General features: G+C 38.6%; 2 protein-coding genes across 7 annotated transcripts in view; one reads left to right on the top strand and one right to left on the bottom strand.

The window, feature by feature from the left end:
* The window catches only part of LOC140724863 (echinoderm microtubule-associated protein-like 5), a 192,151-nt gene extending 176,137 nt beyond the window's left edge, over positions 1–16,014 (bottom strand). The window contains exon 1 of the mRNA XM_073039574.1: positions 15,614–16,014. Coding sequence (XP_072895675.1) covers positions 15,614–15,810 — 197 coding nt within the window. The 5' untranslated portion in view covers positions 15,811–16,014. The remainder of the gene's footprint in view (positions 1–15,613) is intronic.
* A 203-nt stretch (positions 16,015–16,217) lies between these two features.
* The window catches only part of ttc8 (tetratricopeptide repeat domain 8), a 36,014-nt gene continuing 31,910 nt past the window's right edge, over positions 16,218–20,321 (top strand). For 2 of the 6 annotated variants that reach the window (XM_073039570.1, XM_073039567.1), the window contains exons 1-3: positions 16,218–16,790; positions 17,112–17,206; positions 17,297–17,532. In XM_073039570.1, coding sequence (XP_072895671.1) covers positions 17,419–17,532 — 114 coding nt within the window. In that variant the 5' untranslated portion in view covers positions 16,218–16,790; positions 17,112–17,206; positions 17,297–17,418. Of the gene's footprint in view, positions 16,791–17,006; positions 17,207–17,296; positions 17,533–20,321 lie in introns of those variants that run through there. The other 4 variants (XM_073039572.1, XM_073039571.1, XM_073039568.1 and 1 more) reach the window with 3 other exon arrangements.

Below are 20,321 nucleotides of genomic sequence, written 5' to 3'. Positions count from 1 at the left end.
ATCTTCTGATGAGTTCTTGAACATGGCCCAGTTCACTGATAGAAAGAAAAACCATAGCCACTCCTTTGCCTCCTGCCAGCACCTCTGTTGTCTTATCTCTGGAGCCTTGCTTATTAGCCTCTGCCTGCATATAGGTAGAAGTGGGGGAAGCCAAGTGATAAGATTTCCTGAAATGTGGTCTAGGCATAGAATGGTAGACATTCCTAACTGTAGTACAGTGGTCAAGTATATTGGGACCCCAGGTGCTGCAGATGATATGTTGATGATAACTGGGCAGAGATTTCTTCAAACAAACTGAAGTCTGATTGAAGTCTCCAACAATAATTTGAAATACATCGGGGTAGGCTGTTTCTTGTTTGCTGATGGCAGCATCCAATACATTGAGTGCCTGCTTAACATCAGCCTTCGGCAGCATGTGAAGTGCTTTTTTTTTACACTAATTAGCAACATACTCACCAAACCATAAACTCATTTAAAAATGCTTCGACAGAACAAGTTTCTCATTTATTGAGCATAGCTCTATTTTCAATACTATAGTGCCAAATAATTATACTTCCAAACTCCGAGACACACTGCACACCTCTCTGAAACTGGATCTTTGATTTGATTTGACTTTTTCATTAACCTTTAGAGGCAATCAAACTTGACCTGGATAAGTGTGGCTTTACAATTCTGACTGTAATTAATGCTTCCTTGCAATACATGTCTATTTGAGGACAACACAAGGTTAATAAGAATATTACATTTTGTCACACACATTTTCCAGAGGCCTTTTAAGGATTAAATCTCACATCTAAGAAGATTATGCGGTTCACATACGTATGAACAGTAAACATGCAGTTTTAATCCAACTCAAGACTTCTGTTTTGAATTCTAGCATTTATTCAGAATTTCACATCAAAACCCTTCAAAAATACTTTAGAAAACAAAGATCACTTGGAATCCAATAGCAAAGACCCAGACAAGCAGGGCATCTATTTTTTACATTTTTCTAAAATAAATTTATGCGGTTTAAAACCATATATTCTTCATTAATGATACCCACCCAAGGTCCAGGACATCAGAGATTGCATTTTGTCTTTGAAAAATTGCCATGGAATCTTTAATAGGTTTCTAAGTCAGAAAGGTCAGAGAGTTTATTATGTCACCTGATAGTTAAACCTTCAGCAATGCAGAATGCAGTTACACTGCAGTAAGATATCATTACCTGATATAAGGATCAAACTTTCAACCTTCTCAGACTCTGCATTTCTACATATCAATTTGTATTAAACAAGTTTTTAATGCAGCTACCAAATTTGGCAGTTCCATATATTCACCACTGGAATTTAATAACTTTAGAATAATTCTGTGAAGTTGAAACAACTGTTAATGAAAATAACTATTTAAACCTTCATGACTATCTGGTTCTTTTAAGAAATCAGTAGGCTTAAAATCAGCACCAATCCCAGCTGGTGAACAGAATTTTTAAAGTCAGATTAATGCTACACAGGTTTTGACTTCCATGCAGCAATTTTTAAATTAATCTTCGAGAGCCATCCAAATGTTCACCTACTAACTACTTTGGCAGAACTGAGTCTTTTGTGGCAATTGAAATGTCAAAAAGGAAGGAAAGATGAAGTTTTATCAGCACTGACACAACACAACAATGGGCCATATTGCAGAAAAAAATTATCACTTCACTTTCAAGACTTATTCATCAATATCTGGTGTTCATATACAAAAAGCTACAAAAACAATATACATATTATAGCCCTTGGAGGTTGATTATACTATATATTTAGATTACAAATCTAAAATGCCATTTGGTATGAGGGAACGATATAAACCACCATTGAAGAAATCTTACTAATGAGTCTGCAGAGAGATGGGTTCAGTGAGCAAGGGTCTGGCAGATAGAGTACAATATTGGTACATGCAAGGTCATCCACTTTGGAAGGAAAAATATGTCAGATTACATATTACTCAAATGGTGAGAGACTGCAGCATGCTATTGTACAGAGAGACTTGGGAGTGTTTGCAGATGAATCAAAAGTTTGGTTTACAGGTGCAACAAGTTATCAAGGAGGAAAAAGGGATGTTTGTCTTTATCACTAGAGGGATTGAATTTAAGAGCAGGGTCATTATGCTGCAGCTGAACAGGGTATTGGTGAGACTACACCTTGAGTACTGTGAGCAGCTCTGGGCTGCTTACTTGAGGCAAGATGGGCTGAGTTGGGTAGCACTGCAGAGGATGTTCTCTTGGCTGATTCTGGAAATGAAGGGGTTAGCCCATGAAGAGAGAGCAAGTCACCTGGGACTATGCTCACTGGAACTCGGAAGAAAGAGAGTGGAATCTTATAGAAACATACACAGCAATGAAAAGGATAGACAAGATAGAGGCAAGGAAGATGGTTCCACTGGTAAATGAAACTAGAACTAGAGGACGTAGCCTCAGGATTCAGGGGAATAGATTTAGAATGGAGATGTGGAGGAACTACTTTAACCAGTGAAGAACAGTGAATCTATAGAATTTTCCTTAGAGAAGCAGTAGAGGCTACATCATTAAATATATTTAAGGGCAGGTACTGTATGCAGAGCTGAGTCCATCGTCAGATTGGCAGAGCAGACTCGACAGATGAGATGGCCTACCCCTACTCCTATTTCTAAAGTTCTTAGGATACCAGATTGGTAAAATTTAGTGAGTCAAGAAATCACACAAATACAAAAGGAATAAGGATATGAAAGTCCGCATAAAACACAAATATAGACAATGTTCACATCAGAACTACTGTAATTGGGTTTCTATGAAACAGGAGATTTAGCATTTAATGCAAGTTATGCAAGTCACAAACCTTTGTATTAGGAAGTGAACTATTCATGTTTAGAATTCTCGGATCCCAAGGGCTTCATGTTATTTCCCAGGATAGTTCTTCCTTTAACAATTGTGTAGATGTATTGCTTGTGAAGGTTACAATAATTAAAACATAATTGTAGCACATACCTTTCTGCCACCCTTAGCTAGACAGGAAGATATTCATACAATTTAAAGGAGGAGGAAGGCATTTTAATTAGCATGAGAATGATTACACCACCCTTCACAACCAGGGTCCCATCGTCATTATAAGTGTTTGTTACCGAACAATAAGATATTTACAGAGAACAAATATAATGCTATCAATACATTTGGACAGGATTTTTGAAATGGATAAACAGAAGGAATTTTGTATGTGTTCTTAATAGTGCAACTAAAGCAATATACACTCAGTGGCCATTATTAGGTACAGGAGTGGAACCTGTTGTGGTCTTCTGCTGTTGTAACCCATTCACTTCAAGGTATGACATGTGCATTCAGAGTGGCTCCTCTGTACATTACTGTTGTAATGCATAGTTACTTGAGTTACTGCTGCTTTCCTCCCATCAGCCTCAGAATCAGGTTTCATCTCACTGGCATATATCATGAAATGTGTTGAACAGAAAAAAAATGTGCATTACAGTCCATGGCAGAACAGAAAAAGCTGTTCCCAAATCGTTGAGTGGGTGCCTTAAGGCTTCTGTACCCCTTTCCTGATGGTAGCAATGAGAACAAGGCATGACCTGGGTAATGGGGTCATTAATGATGAATGCTGCTTTTTTCAGTCATTAGTCCTTGAAGATATCCTGGGTACTACGGAGGCTGTGAGTTTACAACTCACCGCACTTATTTCGATCCTGTGCAGTAGTTGCATCTCCCCACCCATACCAGATGGTGGTGCAACCAGTTAGAATGCTCTCCACGATACATCTGTTGAAATTTGCAAGTGTCTTTGGTGACATACCCAATCTCCTCAAACTCCTAATGAAATATAGCTACTGTTTGTAGCTGCATTGATATGGTGGGTCCAGGTTAGGTCCTCAGATATTGACACCGAGGAACTTGAAATTACTCATGCTTTCACTTCTGATCCCTCCATGAGGACTGGTGTATGTTCCCTCATCTTACCCTTTCTGAAGTCTAGAATCCGTTCTTTGGTCTTGAACCAGTCTAGTCATTCTCCTCTGACCCCTTTCATTAACAAGGCATTTTTACCCACAGACTGACAATCGTAGGATTCTTTTCTTGATTCTCTCACTATTCTCTGTAACAAATTGTGACTGTTGTGTGTGAAAATCCCAGGACATCAGCAGTTACCAAGCATTAATGAGTAGATGTACCTAATAAAGTGGCCACTGAGTATATATCTTAGGTTTATAGGTCTTCAGCTTTAAGGCAAAATTATTAACATATTTAAGCTATGCATAATTATTAGTTAGCTAGTATTTGCATAGCATTGCCAATACATTTTAGAAATGATGGATGCTATCTGGATTAATATCTTCAACCTCTACAATCTTTCAAATGTTCTTGCTCCATGGATTCAACCTATAATAATTCATCATTAACTGATGAAAAAGGCATCCATCACTTTAATATTTTCTACCTTTAGCTCATTTTCAATATACTCAGCTATACTCCTGTGTGACACAAGAGTGCAAACTCAAATTTTTAAATATTGAGACTATACTACTGCATATTTTAAAGGACCTTGTGGTTGTTGGCTATGCTGTGTTCATTGGAATATTTATAAAAATTTGGTTGTAGCTACTGCCATGCCTTTAGGAATTGATGTTTCGAGGTTTAATAAACTTTGTGGCTTTCAGGATACAATCTCCATTTACATTATTTTGGAAAACTATTTGAACTTCGATTAATCATTAAGAGGATGCCTTGGCATTGTTATAGTTTTGTCCAAGCAGTGACATCTTTAAATTGCAAGCAAATTGCATCAACTCAGATTACATTAGATACATGGAATCTTATATTTTTATATAAGATTTTAACATGATCTCTTATTTCAAGGTCAAATCCAGTGTGCCTTTTTGACTACCTTGTTGATTTGTCTTTCTAATTCAGGGAACATTGCACTGAACTGTTTACACTTCTATATTCTACTGCCCATCTAGATTACCTCAAACTTCTTTATGTGGATTTCCAATTGGGACATTTCCGTTTGACCATTCAATGAGCATCTTCTTGCAGCCTACACTTTTCTTCTTCGTTAATAATACTAATTTGGCTAGTATCTGCATAATTATGGCTCTTGCATTTATATAAAAATCTTAGTACCAGAAAACACCAAGACAACCATGGGACTAAGCAGTGAACCTTAGAGAAATCCTAACTGAAGCCTTCCAGTTTCTAAAATTCATGTCAACATTATTGTTTAGTTCCCACAATAGGTATTTCGGATCCAAGTTGCTACTTTCTCTTCAATTATCAAGCACATTTTATCTCAAAGATCAGCTTGCATTATGGAATTAATGGAAGAGATGAAGAACAATCTGTGATAAAATATGGATGATTTAAATGCAAGCCTCTGAAAGGTTTCACTGTTAATGTAATGGTTTCTCTGTAGCAGCAATGTTTGGGTTATGACTAGAGATAACAGGGGCTTTGGAATGTGTGCCATCCACTGAGAGGCGTGTTTTTCTTTCTTATGTGCCTGAGAGAAGGCTTTACGGTCTTTTATTCGGCAGAAGATGGAAAGAGAAGATGCCAGAACAGGAAAGTGGTAGACTGCAGGACAGAGTGGACTTGGAATGGGGTCGGGAGTCGACACCGCCGGGGGAAATTGGTGGAGAACAAACAGACAGGAAAACCATGAGCTCCAACGTTGCGCATTAGACTGTCTCATGAGAATGGGCTCTTTTTCTTTTTTCTTTTCTTTACTAACCCTATAGTCAAATTAAGAATCATAAAGCTCAATCGTTTGATTGTCTATTGTGTACTGTTTGTTATTTTGTGGTACTGATTTGTAACAGGGGAACACATCGCTCAGCATCCACCCAAACAAGATTTCTCAAGTTTGTCCGGGCCGGAGACTCCCCCTATATTAAGCCACTTGCTGAACCTGAGGGTTACATAGATTTAACTGCTTAGAAGTTAAGAAATAACTGGTTTGAGTGAGTCTGTGAAGGACACCAAGTTGTGTTTTGTCCAAAGTTATGCCATAAATCAAGTCTTAGTTAAGATCTGCATTGACAAGCAAAGCCATAACTGCTATTCTGCTACTCAGTGTTTGCATTGGTAGAGCTCTTTACAAACCCTCTTCCCATAGTTGTTCTATTGTAGAGCAAAATCCATTTCTAACTTGCACCCTAATATTTCCTGAGCCCAAACTTAATTTGTAACATGAAAATACAAGTTAAATTCCTAACCTAGCATGCTGGAGAAACTTCAGTAAAATTCAAATAATCTGGAATTTAAAACTTCTTGAAATGGTAACCAGAAAAATTACCCACCTCTCTCACAGATATCCTTCAGGGAAAATATTCACAGATTCAAACCCTGCAAACCCTGTTCCAATACTTAATGAATGTCTGGCTACATAATTTGTAACTGCACGATCTGGCATGCAGAACCAGCAGTTCAACCTTGGTTCAGAAAGGCAAACCAGTTGCTATGTGTTACTGCCTTTGTTACCAGGTGAACTTAAAATGAAATGCCAACTCGGAAGCCGCAACACACAGAGCTAAACTCAAAAGCAGCATGTGCTAGACAGAGCTAAGCTGCCCCAAAATCAAACCATCTGCCATCTTGCCTCATTCACTAATGAATTGTGCAAGAAAATCATACAGCAAGAACATAGCTTCAAGAACCACAAGACATAGGAGCACAATTGGGCCATTCAGCCCATTCTACTCCACCATTCCATCATGACTGATTTATTATTCCTCTTAACCCCATTCTCCTAGTTTGACACCTTGACTAATCAAGAACCTCTCAATCTCCACTTGAGATATATACAATGACTTGGCCTCCACAGCTGTCTGTGGCAACGATTTCCACAGATTCACTTCTCACTGTTAAAGAAATTTATCCTCATCTCTGTTCTAAATGAATGTCCCTCTATTCTAAGGCTGTGATCCCTCTGGTCCTAGACTCTCCCACTCTGGGAAATACAGGCTTCATTGAGATCCCACCCCTCTAATTCTCTAAGTGCCAGTGAGTACAAACCCAGAGCCATCAAGTGTTCTTCATATTTTAACCCTTTCATTCCCTGAATCATTTTCTTGAACCTCCTCTGGACCCTCTCCAATGCCAGCAATTTTTATTCTTAGATAAGGGCCCCAAAATTGCTCACAACACTCTATGTGCAGTTGGACCGAAGCCTTAAAGCCTCAGCATCACATCCTTGCTTTTATATTCAAGTCCTCTTGAAATAAACACTTTCCTTACCAACTCAATTTGCATGCTAACTTTCAGGAATCCAGCACAAAGACTCCCAAGTCCCTCTACACCTCTGATTTTTGGATTTTCTTGCCATTTAGAAAATAGTCTATACCTTTATTTTTTCTACCGAAGTGCATAACCATACACTTCCCTACCCTGTATTCCATCTGCCACTTCTTTGCTCATTCTCCCAATCTAAGTTCTTCTGCAGACTCACTACTTCCTAAACACTACCTGCCCTTCCACCCATCTTCATGTTGTTTGCAAACTTGGCCACAAACTCATCACACTATCAGCCAAATCAGTGATTTTCAATCTTTTTCTGCCCACTTGTGACTTTCATTTACCTCTGTGGCCCCACCCTCCATAGTCTGTTGGTTGCTAAAGTTTTTTTGTCAACTGTACTAATTATTCTAATATACAGTCAATATTTATGTTTTAACAGGTTACTGGTATTTTATGTTAAATATGTTACAGGTGTATATGAAAAATAAAACTATTTCAAAGCTCTGAATAGGATGTTTTATTTATAATATGTAAAATACTGTTCCAACCAGCAATGAAAAAGCACGTAATATTGTCACTTTGGGTATTTAGTGAGAGCCTTGCGACTGATGCAAACTAGTGAGTTTTTGAATATCTAATTGTAACTTGATTAAAGATAATCGAAGGTCCTCTTTTTTCACAATGTCAAGACAGTTATGAACTTTTGATAGTTTAACTAAAACCACATTCAACTTGATTAGTGGTAAAAATCTAATAAGAACAACTTTGCCTTCTCCCAGTTATTTCAAATAGCACTACTTATTCAGAAATTTTGCTTGCTGCGTTTGAATTTTACTTGAGCTGTTATATCACTCTGCAGCTCAATAAGACATTCGTACAATGTGGTGTCAACATCATTCACATTCACCCCAAATGGATCCACCACCCAATCTGGAATTGGCATCTCCAACAAGTCTCTGAACTGAAATTTCATCATTGTGCAGTTGCTTCAAATGATCAAGATATACAATCAGATCATCATCTTGCAATGCTATTTTAAGAGTGCCAGGGAAGGAAACTGCATGAATCCGTGATGTCTAATATTGCTGCTGTAACTACAGCCTCATGCCATGTTTTATATGTATTTCAGCATGCACAGGTCAGCGGAGGGGAAACAGAACCAGTCTCCTGCTCCATTCTTGCTGCAGACGGCCCCACCCAGTCTGCAGTTTGTGATGTGGGGCGGGGTTCAGCGGAATGCCCTACAGGGTGTGAACAGCGATTTGAGCGTGCTCAAGCAGGAGCAGAGATAATGGTTGACGTGCACACACAAAGCTGTTTTGCTGCCTCACTTGCATGATCTAGCATATTTTCCAATTATTTCATCCAAGGTTCCAATTTGTTATTTATATTTTTTAAATTGAGATACAGCATGGAATAAGCATTTCCTGCCCTTTGAACCGCAGTGCCCAGTAATTCCCCCATTTAATCCTCGCCTAACCACAGAACAATTTACAATGACCAATTAAACTACCATCTGGTAAGTCTTTGGACTGTGGGAGGAAACTCACACGATAACAGGGAGAACGCAGAAACTCCTTATAGGCAGTGGTGAGGATTGAAGCTGGGTCACTGGTGCTGTAAAGCGTTGTGCTAACCACTATACTACTGTGCCACCCCATATTGCATATATTTGTTTCCTTTTTATTTATATATTTTAATAATATTTCATTAAAACAATAAACTCATCATGGCCAAATCAGAAAATCCTCATTATTAAATGCCCTCACAATCTCTTCAGGTACCATCTGATCCAAGTGGCTTATCTACCTTCAGATCTTTCAGTTTCCCAAGCACCTTCTCCTTGGTAGTAGCAACTCCCTGTACTTCTGCCTACTGACTCTCTAATTTCTGGAATACTGAAACTGTCTTCCACAGTAAAGGCTGATGCAAAATTCTCATTAAGTTCACCCACCATTTCTTTATCCCTCATTACTACCTCTCCAGCGTCATTTTCCACTCTTTTACTCACCTGAAAAACATTTTGGTATGCTCTTTTATATTATTGGTTAGATTATGTACCTTCATATTTCATTTTCTCTCTTTTGGCTTTTTTATTGGTTTTTAAAAACTTCTCAATCCAGTAACTTCCTACTAATTTGTTATATTATATGCCTTCTCATTTGTTTTCATGCCATCTTGGACTTCCCTTGCCAGCTATGGTGGTATCATCCTCCCTTTAGAATACTTAATTATTGGGATGCATCAAGCTTGCACCTTCCAATTTGATCCCAGAAACTCCAACCATTGCTGTTCTGCCATCATCCCTGCTAGTGTTCGATTCCAATCAACTTTGGTCAGCTCCTTTTTCATAACTCTAATTACATTTACTCCACCGTAATACTGATAAATCTAACTTTAACTTCTCCCTCTCAAACTGCAGGGTAAATTCTGTCATATTGCAATCACTGTCTCCTATGGATTCCTTCACCTGAAGCTCATCGTATCTGGTTTATTTCACAACACCCAACCCAGAATTGCCTTTCCCCTAGTGGGTTCAACCACAAGTTACTCTTTAAAAAAAAAAATTAAAAGACCTCATAGGTATTCTACAAATTCCTTCTTCTGGGATCCAACCCCAACCGGATTTTCCCAATCTAGCTGCATCTTGAAATCCTTCATGACTATCGTTATGTTGCCCTTTTCAAAGACAGTGGCAGTTCTTTATTGCCAAAGGCAAAATTGAAGCACTTGTGAGCATCTACGGTGTCTTCCCAACTCTTCTGCGATCACAAAGACCAGCCTTTAGCTAATTTTTATTCATTACACAAAATATCAAGAAACAACTGGAACCAGACATCTTGGTTATAAAGATTTGCACTCTAGAACCAGTGTATGTGGCTACCTAAGTTCTTCAGGGCACCATCATAGATGCAACTATTTTTAATTGTTATATTAATAACATTCCTTTCATATATTCAGAAGTGGGATGTTGAATGTGTGGCTAAGCACAGCTCCAATGCCATATTCAAGTTTGCTGATTACACCACTGTCATAGGCTGAATCAGCAAATACTGGGGAGATTGAAAATCTGGCTGAGTGGTACCATAACAATTTCTTACTCAATGCCAGCAAGAGCAAGGACCTGATTATTGACTTTAGAAGAAGGAAGCCAGTGATCCATGAGCCAGTCCTCATCAGAGGCACAGAAGTGGCGAGTGTCAGCAACTTTAAATTCTTTGCTGTTGTCATTTTGTCCTGTGTCCTGGACAGCATGTAAGTGCAATTATGAAGAAAGCATGACAGTACCTCTACTTCCTTATGAGTTTGTGAAGATTCAGCATGACATCTAAAACTTTGACAAACTTCTGTAAACGTGCATTGGATAGTATATTAACTGGCTGCATCACAGACTGGTACGGAAACACAAATGTCCTTGAACAGAAAACCCTACAAAACATAGTAGATATGGCCCAGTCCATCATGGGTAAAGCCCTCCCCATATTGCACATCTGGGTGGAGTGTTGTCACAGAAAGGTAGCATCCATCATCAGGAAGAGGGTACAAGGCCCAAGGCACTCACCATCAGGTTCAGGAAAAAGTATTACCCCTCAACCACCAGGGTCTTGAACCAAGGGGAATGAATACACTTGCCCCGTCATTTAAATGTTCGCACAATCTATGGACTCATTTTCAAGGACTCTTCATCTCATGCTTTTGATATTTATTACTTGTTTGTTTATTATTATTTCTTTCTTTTTGTATTTACACAATTTGTTGCCTTTTACATTCTGATTGAACTTCCAAGTTGATGTGGTCTTTAATTGATTCTGTTTATGGTTATTATTCTATTATGGATTTATTGAGTATTCCCACAAGAAAACAAATCTCAGGGTTGTACATGGTGACATATGTACTTCAATAACAAATTTACTTTGAACTTAACAATTAAAGCACAATGGTCAATTAACTTTGCAAATCTTCAGAAAATGAAACAATGCTTGCATGCAGCAAGGCCTAGCCAACATACAGGTATGGACTAATTTGTATTAAGTAGCATGCATCATATAGGTGCCAGGCAATGATCACCGCTAAGAAAAAGCCTAACCACTTAGCCTCAATATTTAATTACAATCAACTGGTTACCACACCAAGATTCTGGGCCATGGCTGATCACCCACATAAATACTTGGCTATAAGAAAATGGAAGCTCTGCTTCAAGTGGTTAATCTCCCAATTCTCCGAAGTATTGTTGTCAAAAACCAAGTGTGACACAGAGTACTCCACACTTCATTAAGAGAAGCCAACTCCAGTACTCAAGAAACTCTCTCCTAAACAAAGCAACTCACTTGATATTGACTCCTTTCACCTGTGGCACATCAGAAATGCTACATATACCATTTACAAAATACTTTGAAGTTGCTCGTTAAGATTAAGTGCACAGTATCTCAAAAACCTAGAGCACCAGGTGCATGAGAATCCCCTCCAAGTCACACATCATCTTGAGAATTGCAAATGCAGGCAGATGGGACTGGATGGGTGTAAAGGCAAAGACTAAAAACTGCAGCAACAGCGGCAAGGAAGGTAGAGAAACACCTACAGGACTGCTTTGAGTCTGTGGACTGGACAATACTTGGGGATTCATCTTCAAAACTGGATTAATATGCCACAGTTGTCACTGATTTCATCAAAACTTGTGCGGATGAGCGTGTATCTTCAAGAACATACTGGACATACCCAAATCAAAAGACACAGATGAAACAGGAGATTTGTAGTCTTCAGATTTGTAGTGGAGTGGTGCCACAGCAACAACCTGGCACTCAATGTCAGTAAGACAAAAGAACTGATTGTGGACTTCCAGAAGTGTAAGACAAAGGAACACATACCAATCCTCATAGAGTGATCAGAAGTGGGGAGGGTGAGCGGTTTCAAGTTCCTGGGTGTCAAGATCTCTGAGAATCTAATCTGGCCCAACATATTGATGCAGTTATAAAGATAGCAAGACAGCAACTATACTTCATTAGGAGTTTGAAGAGATTTGGTATGTCAACAAGGCATTCAAGACTTGTGATCCAGAACTATACAAAAAGTCCAGGTACGACCTACAGAAGGCTATTTTAAGAGTGAAAAATCAATTTCAGTTGAAGTTAGAGACAGAATTGGATGCACATCAGCTCTGGCAGGGTTTGCAGGCCGTTACTTCCTACAAAGTGAAACCTAACATCATGAATGGGAGTGATGCTTCACTCCCAGCTGAGTTCAATGCCTTTTATGCATGTTTTGAAAGGGAGAATAAAACTACACCCGTGTGAATCCCTGCAGCATCTGATGATCCGGAGATCTCTATCTCAGTGATTGACGTCAGAACATCTTTCAAGAGGGTGAACCCTCGTAAGGCGACAGGTCCTAATGATGTACCTGGTAGGGCACTGAAAAACTGTGCCAACCAATTAGTGGGAGTGTTCAAGGTCATTCTATCTCTCACTGCTGCAGTTGGTGGATCCAACCTACTTCAAAAGGGCAATAATCATACCAATGCCCAAGAAGAGCAGGGTGAGATGCCTCAATGACCATCACCCAGTTTCACTCACATCCATTATGAAGTGCTTTGAGAGGTTGGTCATGGCTAGAATCAATTCCTGCCCAAGGAACAGGACCCATGCAATTTGATTATCATCTCAATAGGTCTAAGAAGATGCAATCTCACTGAATCTCCACTCAGACTTGGATCACCTGGACAATAACAACACTTACATCAGGCTGCTGTTTATTGATTACATCTCAGGTTCAACACAATCATATTCTCAGTTCTAATCAACAAGCTCCAAAACTTGGGACTCCATACCTTCCTCAGCAACCAGATCCTAGTCTTCCTCACCAGGAGATTACAGTCAGTGCAGATCAGATCAAAAATAACATTTCCTCCTTGCTGACAATCAACACTGGTGCATATCAAGGTTGTGAACTTAACTCACTACTCTACTCTCTCTGCAGCCACGACTATGTGGCTAGGCATAGCTCCAATACCCTCTATATATTTACTGATGACAGAACCCTCTATATTGATGACAGAATTTCAGATGGTGATGAGGAATTGTACAGGACCAAGAAAGATCATCTGCCTGAGTGGTGTTGCAACAACAATCTTGAACTCAAGGTCATTAAAACCAAGGAATTGATTTTGGACTTCAGGAAGGGGAAGTAAGGGAGCACACAACAGTCCTCATTGAGGGATCAGCAGTGATATGGGTGAGCAGTTTCAGTTTCTTAGGTATCAACATCCTGGACCCAACATATTGATGCAATTACAAAGAAGGGATGGCAGTGGCTATATTTTATTAGCAGATTGAGGATACTTGGTATATCACCAGAGACACTAAAATTTCTACACGTTACTATGGAGAACATTCAAACTGTCTGGAATGGAGGGGCAACTGCATAGGATTGGAAAGAGCTGTAGAAAGTGGTGTTGGATCTGTCTGTTTAATTCTTAGAGAAGAACTAGACTATTTAATTGTTATTTACTTTGCAGTTTAACAATTATCTACTTATATTTTAGGCAATTTATATATGTATACTCAAGTTTAATATGCCTCAAGTGGTCATACAAAATATAATTCTGGAAAACTCTGGAAGCTTCTTTATCCTGCAGTATTGAATAAATGTTATTTCATTAGTTAATTCTCATCTATGATTTGAATGGAATTTTCCTCATCTCTATTGTTACAAAACAGCCAAACACAAAGTAGTGTCAGCTTAATCTTTTAAAGTCTTTAAATCTTAACTTTCTCTTCACTAATGCATCTCTAGCACTGTCAGCTTTCCCCTTAAATGAGTATGAAGCAACAAGTTTTAGGCTTATTTCCTGACCTAAAAGAACCTTGGATCAAAACATTCTTTGGATTCCCCACAATAGAAACATTTTCTGTGCCTACCTTATCAAATCCTTATCATAATTAACCAGTATTATTAAGGTGGCAAATGGTTTGACAGGCATTTACAAAGGGGTGGGGCAATAGATGTAGAACTTTCAAAAAAAAATTCAAAATTAATGGCAGAACCAAGTTCAAAAAGGTAGGCTAGGTATCAGGGTCATTTGGTGATTTTATCCTCTTCAAGCTTCAATTACATAATTCAGTGTGGCATTTATATCCTTCAGATAAAATTACACCCTTGTAATTTACCTGTCTTTAACCTGCCCGTACATATCCATGCCATCTGTTTCTTATGCCCAAAATTAATTTAATAAATTAAGCCAGGATAGTTTGCCTGGAAGTTCATACTTTTATACAATTACAATAAGAAATAGATTTTCAATGATATTCAAAACATCACAAACATTATTCATCATCTATCCAAAAATTTTTTCCAGAAACGATGTGAATGGATGAACCCGTCACACTAAATGGCAGTCCATCTGTTGTTTATGATTCAACCTTTATAATTGGGATTCCAAACCAACCTTTCACACAAAGATATCCATGCACCACAGAATATTTTTAAAATCCGATAAATTATACATGTCGTAAATTTTCTGTCTAACCAGGCTACAGCTTCAAGAGGAAATGCAGTACACTCATTTATTAAACAAAGGTTTGGGTTCCGCGGTTCGGGTTCTGAAACGCTCCAGTAATACAAACCATCCGCATGTATAAAACAGCATCACCTGACGTTCAACTAACAGCTCGCGTTAAAGCAAAGGTTTTCTGTACTATTTGGTTTCATTCCAGTGAAGGTTTTCTTTAACTTAATGATTTCAATTCCACATGTTTAAAATAAACTATCGCTGGCCATGCACATAAGAATGTTATAAAATACACACCCGCTAGAGCTTAAATTTAGGTTCTAATCACTTGAAACACCTAGCAATAATAAGTTTGAATGTTTTATAGGCCTTACGATAATCTTAATTTGTAATATGGACCAAACTATTCAATCGATTGCGATGTTTTCATTTTGTTTCAATAATTGCAGCGAATAATCGCAAAACTGTCCCCTTTCAATTTGTAGAACTTAATTAAAATTAGTTGTATTTATGCTGAATAGGGGAAAATCCAATTAAAATATTTCAGCTAACATTAAATTACACCGTGCCTTTATAAACGACTTCTTTCCGATCACTTTTATAAGATTAAGAAGGAAGCGGAGTATTAAACATTCTTTTTGGTTTCAAATTAGAGTCAACTTGAATTTTGAGCGTGTATGAAGCGTTATTTTTTGCCGAAAAGTAACTTGCCAGATTTACAGACTCAAGGGCGCATTTTACCTACCAATGCATTACAACCAGATAACGGGAACCGGGAGCAACCAGCGCGCATAATCAAGATAAACGACATCTACTTAATAAGAGATTGACCTCGGTGTTTAACTATTATTTTAAAATAAGAAGTAAAATACCTGATTACATCATCGTTATGACCCAGAAAGAATTTTTGTTTATGCTCCCGTGTGTTATAAACCACCCCAACACCTGCAACGAAATAAACGATTTCCTTGGAAGCAGTATAGTAGAGGTTGTTTCGGCACTGGTGTCCCCGGTAGCCATAGACCCACTCCAGCCGTAGATGACAAATGGGTGCCGCTCCATCAGCCATATCGGGCACCTCCCACTCCCAAAGCAAAGCGCTGTCCTCAACTCGGCACCCGATGATCTCCTCTTCCCAACCTTGGCCGTCCCCTCTCCCTCGCTCGCTCGCAGTCTGCACCGGGGTATTCAACAGCTGTCATGCATTCCTTTCCCACTCCCACAAACACCGACAGCCTCCTGCCAACACAACTACAAACCCCCGCCGTCCACAGGTGAGCGAACCGCTCTAACACCTCCAGCCTCCGCGCGTGCGCGGCCGCGTGGACCGGCCACAGCGGAGGCTCGGCGCCCGTCGGATGGACGTCGCTCCTGACCAATGGGGACTCGAACCGTCGTGTCAATCGTCCTTGACGTCATGCATTCGGCTGCGTGAATCTCTCAGAACTCGCTTGCCATTCGTAAAGTAAGGCGGGAGGTTGTAGGAAATAGGATTTGACTATTAGCGCAGCATTTAACTTATGGAATGGCAATCATTATGGATCTTAAAATCTGAAGCTAAATGAGAAAATTCTGAAAAGCGAAAGTTGGACTATAATATTTCGGAGAAAAGGTCGACTTTTCATATTTATACCCTAGTTCGGGCTAAGGGAATGTCGACTATCTATTTATTTCCATAGATGCTGCCCGACTTGCTGAGTTCCTACAGCATTTTGTGTGTGTTGCACTGGATTTCCAGCACCTGCAGAGCTTCTCGTTTTCAGGGTTATAAATGTTAATACCGTTTCCTCTGTAGTCGATACCCGATTTCTTTAATGTTTTCACCGTTCCCATTTCAGATTTCTAGTTTGACTTTGCTATTTTTGCCTTTTGTTATCATTAAGTGTTGAAGACTCTGTTTAACATTTTAAAAGCTTACAACTTGCATTCGTGTATTTGAACCCAGAAGTAATATTTCTACACCCAGTCCTGAAAAAGGGTCTCGGCCCGAAACGATGACTGTTCATTCATTCCCAAAGATGTCATCTCACCTGCCGAGTTGCTTCAGAGGTGTGTGTGAGTGTCTTTGGACTTCCCGCATATGCAAAACTTATAACATCCATGATTTATTTTCTTTAGTTGCTAAAACAGCATATTAATCCTAAATTACCACAAAATACTGTATATTGGAAAAGAACACCGTCTTGCTGAAAAATAGTTCCTCTGGTCGTTATATAACCATGGATATTTATTAAATGTGTCTTAACATTGATGCTTGAAAGTAATATTACTTGAACAATTGTGCTAATTATCGATAATATTACATTTTTGTTGATATTTTAAAATACATCGTACAGCTTAGGTCAATGAATGATCATTGTTTCTTGACAGGATGATTGACAGCAAACAAAGCGGTTGAAGGTCGTAGGCATGACCATGTTTCTCATGTTGCCAACGACTGAGATATAATTATGAAACAAAAGGGGGTAAGTTATGGCGTGATTTATCACGATGACCGTATTTTCTCACGAATGTCACTGAAATGTAACTGCACTCACTCTTCGGTTGTTTGTCAGGCGCTTGCGGAGACACCATGGCCGCTGTGAAGGCCCAGGGATGCGTTGCTGGGAGTGACGGCAGGAACGCAGCGGCCGCCATTCGGTCCCGCTGCCTGAGGTAGTGATTCCGTCGGATTCGGATGGGTTTGGATATGGATCCCATGTTCTTGGCCTGGAGTTATTTCAGGAGGCGGAAGTTCCAGTCATGCGCCGATATCTGTACGCAGCTCCTGGAGGAAAACGCGTATGACCAGGTAGAGAGAGACCACCGTTTGTTGTGATTCAGGATTGCTTTATAATTCACAGCAAATGATATTTTCTGTTTCTGTAATCGATATTTCGAAAATTGCGCGCAAGTACAGCTGATCGATTAACCTTCAGGGATTTCAAGTGTTTCCTGCGTGGTAATTATTCTGGTAAACTAATTGAAATACAACGATATGTCGTTTTGTACAAGAATCTCGGAACTTCATTCAGACGTCTCCTGTAAAAAGGACGATCAGATTATAAATTTCTGTCCTCCATTCGCCTTCTAAGTAGTGTACGCACTGACCTTTGTTAAGTAATACAGTATCAATTGTCACTTATGTAGCGGTCATGTTAATACTTACACGGTGCTGTTGCTCCTTTGCGAAGTAATGATTATAGCAATAACATCCTCAAATTAAAAATGATCTAAATTAAACTGTTTGGGTTAGTTATTAATTTAAACATTTTACTTGGTGCAAGTAATTGTTTTGTAAAAGGTCAGTTACTCAAATTTTACAACTTTTTAGAAATCAATGATTTCTCCAATTTATTCCTTTGTATGTCTAATTCTCACTTGTACTATGTTGTATTTCATAAGTTATTAAAATGTTTTTCTTAATAAATCACTTAATGTAAGTATACAGTCATTACATGGCAATTGGTTAGGATAATGAATGGAATGACTTGAATTTTATTCCTCTGCTGAATTGAAAATCATGGAATTGAAGGTTAAATATTGTCAATTCAATGCTTAATTTCTGAATAAAGAGGCAATCTTGAAAAGATGAAAATATGTTTTTATTTTTTTATTCATAGGCTGTTGGTATTTGTTTAAAAGGTCAAAACAAAACAGAAAATGCTTGTTTCTAATTGCCCTGAACTGGGTGATTTGCCATGCCTTTTTACAGGCAGTTAACTATATTGACTATGAACTTTGAAAGTTTAGTTTTTAGGTTAATACTGTGTTATTTTCAGTTTATAGATGGGGCAATGTTTTAAAAGTCAGACTAAATCTGTAAAAAAATTGGTTTGTTAAAGTAGATATATTTGGGTAATTTCATATAACGTGGTTCAAGGACAGGAATTGGTATCTAATCAAAGCATTTTTTTAAACTAAAAATAAACTTCAGATCCTGGAAGATTGAACAAAAAGGAGAGAAATTCTACAGCACTCACTAGAAATGAACAATGTTATTATGATATAAGGTCATTGACTTGAAGCATTGAAATATCACTCCGGTTGGAGGAACAAACCTTGTATTCCATCTGGGTATCCTCCAACCAGATGGCATGAACATCGATTTCTAGAACTTGCGGTAAAGCCCCTCCCCCTTCACCATTCCCCATTCCCTTTTCTCTCTCTCACTTTATCTCCTTGCCCACTCATCACCTCCCTCTGGTGCTCCTCCCCCCTTTTCTTTCTTCCATGGCCTTCTATTCTCTCCTATCGGAAACTCCCTTCTCCAGCCCTGTATCTCTTTCACCAATCAACTTCCCATCTCTTTACTTTATCCCTCCTCCCAGTTTTACCTATCACCTTATGTTTCTCTTCCCCCACCCCACCTTTCAAATCTACTCATCTTCTTTTTCTCCATTCCTGCTGAAGGATCTTGGCCCAAAACTTTGACTGTACTTTTTTTTCCATAGATGGTGCCTCCTGAGTTCCTCCAGCATTTTGTGTGTGTTGGTGGATTTGTGGTGTTCCTGGCATTTTCTCTGTAGAATTGGTGGGAAACGTTCTTCTAAAGCACCATGATGTTTTAGATACCTTGATAAAGTTGGCATAAGAATTCTAGAAAATCATTTGGTATATTATGTTCAGGAGAATTCCCTGGTAATATCTCATAAGGAAATGGAATATTGGGCTATTTTTCTGTATTGAGATGGGGTTAATTCATAATCTCATAGTCAGTGATCCTTTGGAATTGGAATGATGGAGAAGTAATTGGTGTAATAGAATGGTAAAGTGAGCTTTAGAGTAACACACTGAAGTTGGAAATTGGAGTTCTAAACTAATTTCAGATTTCAGAGGTATGAGGAATAATTTAGCTAAAGGAGATTAGAGAAATTAGATTTTAAACATTCACCATTATAGATCATTGAAGTTTTTCAACAAGGTGTTTTTTTTAGGGAAAAGAAAATTTATGGCATCTTTTGTAGCAGGATACCCAAAGGGGGTTCAAGGAAAAATAATAATATGTGGTGACTTGTATGTACTCTGATAATAAATTTTACTTTGACTTTTGACTGATTTTTGAATTGTTAGGGAACAAATTTAGCAGCAATTTGTACAGAAAGGTATCAGGCAACACTACTCAGGAAGCTGAAAGCTAGGTCGGAACATTGGGCTGTGGTGTCATAGAGGAGGGAAGAGAAATTAAGAAATTTAATAAATTCTCGAGCTTGGCAGCAGAAGGCATAGCCACTTATGTTGAAGTGTTGCTTGAAGATAAGAAATGGGACAAAGTACCCAGGATATGTTCAGGGAGCAGTTTCTCAGAAAGACAGCATCCTCAATGTCCAGCACCTAGGACATGCCCTTTTCTCACTGTTACCATCAGGTAGCAGGTACGGAAGCCTGAAGGCACACACTCAACAATTCAGGAACAGCTTCTTCCCCTCTGCCATCCAATTCCTAAATGGACATTGAAGCTTTTGACACTAGCTCACTTTTTTTATATACAGTATTTCTGTTTTTGCACATTTTTATTCTATTCAATACATGTATTTGATTTATTATGTTTTATTTTATTTATTTTTTTTCTCTCTGCAGGATTATGCATTGCATTGAACT

The sequence above is a fragment of the Hemitrygon akajei genome, chromosome 3, assembly GCF_048418815.1.
Source record: "Hemitrygon akajei chromosome 3, sHemAka1.3, whole genome shotgun sequence".
Classification (NCBI taxonomy): Eukaryota; Metazoa; Chordata; class Chondrichthyes; order Myliobatiformes; family Dasyatidae; genus Hemitrygon; species Hemitrygon akajei.
The sequence above is the reverse complement of the archived record's forward strand: the minus strand, read 5'-3'. Positions and strand labels throughout refer to the sequence as shown.